Raw genomic sequence first — 6,872 nt, 5'->3', positions numbered from 1 at the left:
AAAAAAAAAAAAAAAAACTAGAAACAATTTCAGACACACCAGAAGAGGGCATCAGATCCCATTACAGATGGTTGTGAGCCACCATCTGGTTGCTGGGAATTGAACTCAGGGCCTCTGAAAGAGCGGTCAGTGCTCTTAACCACTGAGCCATCTCTCTAGCCCGAAACAATTATTTTTGAATTTTCTGATGCATATTGTCCAGTAGCCCTGGAGAATATTAGAAGAGCAACCAGTGGTTAAGTTTGTTGGGTTGCCAGGCAGTGGTGGCACACGCCTTTAATCCCAGCACTTGGGAGGCAGAGGCAGGCAGATTTCTAAGTTCGAGGCCAGCCTGGTCTACAGAGTGAGCTCCAGGACAGCCAGGGCTACACAGAGAAACCCTGTCTCAAAAACAAAAAACAAAAAACAAAAAAAAAAGTTTGTTGGGTTACTCTGTGTGTGTGTGTGTGTGTGTGTGTGTGTGTGTGTGTGTGTGTTGTGTTGAGCACTGTCCTTGGTGCTGAGGTGTGGGCGGTACCCATGGTGCCACTGAGAGCGAGAAGAGCGCTGATGGTAAGCAGATTTCAAAGAAGCTCAGTAGACAAAACCACAAGCATTTGTTTTGTTTTGTTTTGTTTTTTTGAGACAGGGTTTCTCTGTATAGCCCTGGCTGTCCTGGAACTCACTTTGTAGACCAGGCTGGCCTTAAACTCAGAAATCCACCTGCCTCTGCCTCCCGAGTGCTGGGATTAAAGGCGTGTGCCACCACGCCCAGCTAGCTCAGAGATCTTAACTGGTTCTTACTGCCAATGTCAGAATGGAGCAAATGCCTCACTTGTCAATCAGGATGAGAGTTCGGGTGAGTAGCACATTGAACTCTGTAGTCAAATGGGCAGCAGGAGGCAGAAACAGGTTTGTTCTCTGTCCAGCTTTTGAAGAAATCATGAAAGGGGAGAGAGTGATAAAGGAGGGAGGGAAAGAGGAGGAGGAGAAAGAGTGCAATTTTAGCAAATCCCAAAAGCAGCTTAGATAGGTGGTTCTCAGCCTGTGGGTCGTGACCCGTGATGGTCAAATGTCTTTTTCACAGGGGTCTTGTATCAGATACCCTGAATGTCAGATCGTTGCATTATTATTCATAACTAGCAAATTTGTAGTTATGAAGTGTCTTAGGGTTTTACTGCTGAGAACAGACACCATGACTAAGGCAGCTCTTATAAGGACAACATTTAATTGGGGCTGGCTTACAGGTTCCGAGGTTCAGTCCAGTATCATCAAGACAGGAACATGGCAGCATCCAGGCAGGCATGGTGCAGGAGGAGCTGAGAGTTCTACATCTTTATCTGAAGGCTGCTAGCAGAATACTGGCTTCCAGGCAGCTAGGATGAGGGTCTTAAAGCCCATGCTCACAGTGACACACACACCTACTCCAACAGGGCCATACCTTCTAATAGTGCCACTTCCTGGACTGAACATATACAAACCATCACATGAAGTAACAACAAAATAATTTTATGGGTGGGGGGTCACTGCAACATGAGGGACTGTATTAAATGGTCACACATTAAGAAGGTTGAGAATCACTGGCTTAGGTTTACGTGCCAGAATGAAGATGTCCGCTCTGTTTTAATTTTATAAGGCAAGCGACTTAGAGATGGTCAAAGCTGGACCTGGTGGCTCAGGTCTGACTCCAGCTCTCTTGAAGCCTGAGGCAGGAGGGTTGGCTTAAGTTCAAGGCTAGCATGAGTTACAGTCTCAAACAAACAATTTAAAAGGAATAACCTAGTGTTTGGTTTTGTGTGTCTTTGTGATTCAACCTAAGATCTTGGACATGCTAGGCGAGCTCTCTACCACTGGGCTGTATCCCCAACTTTTTAATAAATTATTTGTGTATGCATTCATGTATATATTAACTTTTTTCTATTTTATTTTATGCGCTTGATTATCTTGCCTGCATGTATGTCTGTGTACTATTTGCATGCCCACAACATTGGATCCCCCAGAAACAGTTGTGGGCTACCATGTGAAGGCTGGGACTTGAACCCATGTCCTTTGGAGGGATAGCAATCATTCTTAACCACTGAGCCATCTCTCCAGCCCGTCCTTCTTGTATTTTGAGACGGTCTTGCTGTGTTGACCAGTCTGGCCTTGAGTGGACAATACTCCTACTTCCAGAGAGTAGGAAAGCCAGCCTGGGATAGAAGGCCTGTTCTTGTGTCTTGTCTTGTCTTGTCTTGTTTTGTTTTGTTTTGTTTTTTCAAGACAGGATTTCTCTGTACAGCTCTGGCTGTCCTGGAACTCACTTTGTAGACCAGGCTGGCCTCGAACTCAGAAATCCGCCTGCCTCTGCCTCCCGAGTGCTGGGATTAAAGGCGAGCGCCACCACGGCCGGCTGTTCTTGTGTCTTGAACAGTTATTAGGTATCTGTTCTAGAGCCGTGGTTCTCAACCTTCCTAAGGTTTCGACCCTTTAATATACTTCCCCCTGTTGTGGTGACCCACAGCTATAAAACCATTGTTGTTGCTACTTCATAACTGTAAGTTTGCTGCTGTTATGAATCATAATATAAATATCAGTTTTACAATTATCTTAGGCAACCCTGGGAAAGGGTTGTTCAAACTCCAAAGGGGTTGAGACCTGTAGGCTGAGAAACACTGTTCCAGAGGCTAAAAGAACACACACATCGTGTTAGCTTTTGGCCATTGTACAAGATGTCAGGGTTTAGGCCCAACTCCAGAGAAGTTCCTGTGACATCAGAGACTTCATTTATCCATCTCAAAGATGGAGATGATGCTGACCTCCTAGTCTGGTGTAGACCTGTGCAGTCGCAGAGAGACAAGCGTGTTGCCAAGTTCATTGTCCTATTGAAGGAGCCCCTCTCAGTTCTACCCTCATGAAGTGGGCAGCCTAGGGCTTGGCTTAGAGGAGTTGGTTTCATTATCATCTTCTGACTTGGTGCTTAGCCAGTCACTGGGTGGTAGGCAGTCCACTTCTGATCCTCAACCGTTCTCTTCAGGGAACAGGAAGTAATACACTTTATTACAAGTCTGAGTTTTTGTTTTGGTTTTGGTTTTGGTTTTGGTTTTGGTTTTTTGAGACAGGGTTTCTCTGTATAGCCCTGGCTGTCCTGGAACTCACTCTGTAGACCAGGCTGGCCTCGAACTCAGAAATCCGCCTGCCTCTGCCTCCNGAGTGCTGGGATTAAAGGCGTGCGCCACCACGCCCGGCCCAAGGCAACTCTTATAAAGGCAAACATTTAATTGGGGTTGGCTGTTAGAAAACATTTCCAGTCTTGGGGAATAACTCTATTATGGGTTGTCCGGTGACTATTTAACACAAGGGGAATGCACTCTATATGAAAGGATAGCATCTTTAAAAAGCCTCAGATCTATCATTTCTATAGGGCACCACATTATCTCATCATAATCGTGATCAGCATCATTAGCAGGCATGTAATTGCATAATTACAATCAGAAAACTGGTGGTGATTTTGTAATCCCAGGTCCCTCCTCTGGCAGGGTACTTGGCTCAAGACTAACCCTTCCTCTTAAAACATGGTCTCCTGCTTCTCCTGGCTCCTTGCTCCACCCAGGGTCTTTGGGGACTTGAGACCTGAAGTGAAAAGAAGTGAAAGGCACAGGGTGGAGCCAGGCTCTACCTTCATGCCCAGCTGGCTTCCCTCTTTCATCCCATGAGAAGCTCCGGCTGTGAGTCACCAGGTCTGAGCCTTTCTGTCTGTTCCCCCTTTTCCAGTGCTACTGGCTTCTCAAGAGCTCCTGTCTCTACCTGTAGCCCTTTCAGTTGCACAGGCAATTAAAAAAAAATGAGAGAACAGAGAGATCCCTCTGGTTTCCCCATTTCATTCATTTCTTTTCCTGTTTCTCAGATCCCTCCATATCCACTCACAACTTTTCCCATTGCTCAGCCATTCTCCCAATCCTCTTTGAAATAGAATACAGGGAGAAGATGATGATGAAGAAGAAGAAATAGAAATCCCCCTCTGGGAGCAGTGTGGGAGAGAACCCAGAGCTAGCAGCAGCAGTAAACTTTTTGGTGATGTCCTGAAGCAAAACTCTCATTTCTTCTTCCCTTGCCCCCACTTCTCCTATGGCATTAGGAATCCTCTCTCTCTTCTCTCTCTCTCTCTCTCTCTCTCTCTCTCTCTCTCTCTCTCTCTCTCTCTCTTTGTTTTTTTCCTTTTTTTGAGACAGGGTTTCTCTGTGTTAACATAGTTACAAAGTAAAGGGCCTAGAATCTGTATGGTTTCTTTTTTATCTTCGCACTTATTTTATGTATGAGTGCTCTATCTGCATGTACACCTGCATGCCAGAAGAGGGCATCAGATCCCATTACAGATGGTTGTGAGCCACCATGTGGTTGTTGATAATTAAACTCAGGGCCTTGGGAAGAGCTGTCAAGTGCTCTTAACTACTGGGCTGTCTCTCCAGCCTCAGCTGATTTTTACTTTTTTTTTTTTTGGTTTTTGGTTTTTGGTTTTTCGAGACAGGTTTCTCGGTGTAGCCCTGGCTGTCCAGGAACTCACTCTGTAAACCAGAATTTAGAAATCTACCTGCCTCTGCCTCCCATGTGCTGAGATTGAAGGCGTGTGCCACCACTGCCTGGCGCCTCAGCTTATTTTTTAAAATTATTTTATTTATATGGGTGTTTTGCCTGCATGCATACATGGTCTGATGCCTGTAGATGCCAGAAGAGGGATCTGTCTCCCTGGAACTGGAGGCACAACCAGTTTTGAAATTCTGTGTACATGCCGGGAATTTTGTTCTTAACTGTAAATAAAGCCTTCTCTCTAGCCCATTGCTCAACTGATTTAATGGACTTTGGGCAGTGACATCACTCAAGAACCACCAGGTTCTGAGCCTGTTCTTGGAGTCATGGACTCAAGAACATACCAGCATCAGACAACCCACGACCTAGTCTTTTGCCCGAGATGACTGCAGTTTCGAGGACAGTCCACTAGAGGAGGCAGCGCCACGACAGCTATGTCTCTCTTTCCCCCTCTCTCCTCGTTTGTCCGCCTAGAAGAAAAGCCCGCCCCCTGGCCCATAAGGCCACGGGGCCGGAAGTCTCCCTCTCTCTTCCTGTTCTCCACCATGGCGGTGAGTAGGCGAGAGTTGGCTTTGCCTCGCTTTCATCCGTCTCCATCCGCTGTCGGCGGAGCCCACGGCGGCTGTCTCGCGGGTGGCCGGAGGAGGACGGAGCCCGCGAGGCTGCTGGCATTAAGCCCAGTGGGGCTGTGCGGCCGCGGGGCTCGCCCGTCGCGTCGCCGTCCATCCTAAGAATGGGGCTCAGGTCTGCAGCCCCGAGGGCCCAGACGCAGTGTATGGGGGCTGCCGGAAGTGCGAGCGCGATGTGCGGAGGTCCACGGCGGGGCCAAGGGGACACTTGAAGCTTGTGTGGTGCCGGGGAGTTTCTGCGAGTCCCACTCGCAGGACCGGTGCTAGCTTGGGAAGGCATGGCGCAGAGGCCGGTGCTTCCTGTAGTCTTGCTTAGGGTTACATTGTATCCTTTCTACGATCTCTAGTGTCTGTTCCCTAATTGTTGATCCGCTTGGGATTCAGGCTCCCTCTCGGTGTTCGTCCTCCTCCAAAGGCGGAGACCTTGCTGGTCCCGAGGGCTTAGGCGGGATCCGGGACGGTAGAAGTCAGAGCGGTGAAGACCTTGGCTGCTTCTCGACTCTGACGGGGCCGGGAGGGTGTTGATGGCTGTGTCCCTCTTCGCAGCAAGATCAAGGGGAAAAGGAGAACCCCATGCGGGAACTGCGCATCCGCAAGCTCTGCCTCAATATCTGCGTCGGGGAGAGCGGAGACAGACTGACCCGGGCAGCCAAGGTGTTGGAGCAGCTCACAGGCCAGACCCCGGTGTTCTCCAAAGGTGAGTGGCGGTGGGCTGGCCAGAGAGGGGCGGATCTGGAAAGCTTGCTTCATCTGACCGGAGCACGGGTGCAAATGGACTTCTAGCGTGAGCTGTCGTGGGCCTTGGTTGACAGCTAAGAACAGGGTTAATACCGTACACTGTTGGCTTGAGGTCCTATCCATGCTTTTATTTGTCTGTCTGTCTGTGTGTGTGTGTGTGCTTGTATATGGGTACTCTGATTGCATGTGTACCCCACATGACAGAAGAGGGCATTAGATCCCATTACTGATGGTTGTGAACAACCGTGTAGGTCCTCAGAACCTCTTAAAACCTCTGAGCCATCTTTCCAACCCCCACCCCCCCCCACACACCAGTGCTTCTTAACTTCTGGCTCTGCCTCAACTCACTTAAAATGAATTGTGATTCCCTTGTTTGGCCACATGACAGGGGTTACCTTGCTAGAAACATGGAATCTGTTGCTAGTGTGATTGTGGGTGGTCTGTGATTGGGTTTGGATACTGTTTCTTAGGACCACAGTCAGCATTTTGAAAACACTGGCTTTTGTCAGCCTTAGTCTCCCAATTAGAGCATGATCATTGGCTAGTCCTGGTAGCCTACAACTGTGACCCCATTACCCAGGCTGAAGCAGGAGGATTGCTGCCTGTTCAAGGCCAGCCTGGGCTACATTTGAGATTCTCTCTCAAGGAATGTAACAGTCCCGCTAACCTGTGTCTCTGTTCCTATGGCCGTGAACTCCAGGGACTGTAATGCTGTTTGAGGTTCTTAGTATGGCTGGGGAAATTAGAGACAGGCAGCTCTGTTTTCTGTGTTGTTGTGGACGATGTTGACTGACATGCTAGATGCCGTGCAATGGAAATAAGACGTTACCTGCCTCTGTGTCCCCGTCCTGCAGCTAGATACACTGTCAGGTCCTTTGGCATCCGGAGAAATGAGAAGATTGCTGTTCACTGCACAGTCCGCGGAGCCAAGGCAGAGGAAATTCTGGAGAAAGGCCTGAAGGT

General features: G+C 48.5%; 1 protein-coding gene across 1 annotated transcript in view; it reads left to right on the top strand.

The window, feature by feature from the left end:
* The first annotated feature begins 4,991 nt into the window (after positions 1-4,991).
* The window catches only part of Rpl11 (ribosomal protein L11), a 3,623-nt gene continuing 1,742 nt past the window's right edge, over positions 4,992-6,872 (top strand). The window contains exons 1-3 of the mRNA XM_021161254.2: positions 4,992-5,093; positions 5,718-5,868; positions 6,764-6,870. Coding sequence (XP_021016913.2) covers positions 5,088-5,093; positions 5,718-5,868; positions 6,764-6,870 — 264 coding nt within the window. The 5' untranslated portion in view covers positions 4,992-5,087. The remainder of the gene's footprint in view (positions 5,094-5,717; positions 5,869-6,763; positions 6,871-6,872) is intronic.

The sequence above is a fragment of the Mus caroli genome, chromosome 4, assembly GCF_900094665.2.
Source record: "Mus caroli chromosome 4, CAROLI_EIJ_v1.1, whole genome shotgun sequence".
In the NCBI taxonomy this organism is placed as follows: Eukaryota; Metazoa; Chordata; class Mammalia; order Rodentia; family Muridae; genus Mus; species Mus caroli.
Note: the sequence above shows the minus strand (reverse complement) of the source record. Positions and strands in the feature narration are given on the sequence as shown.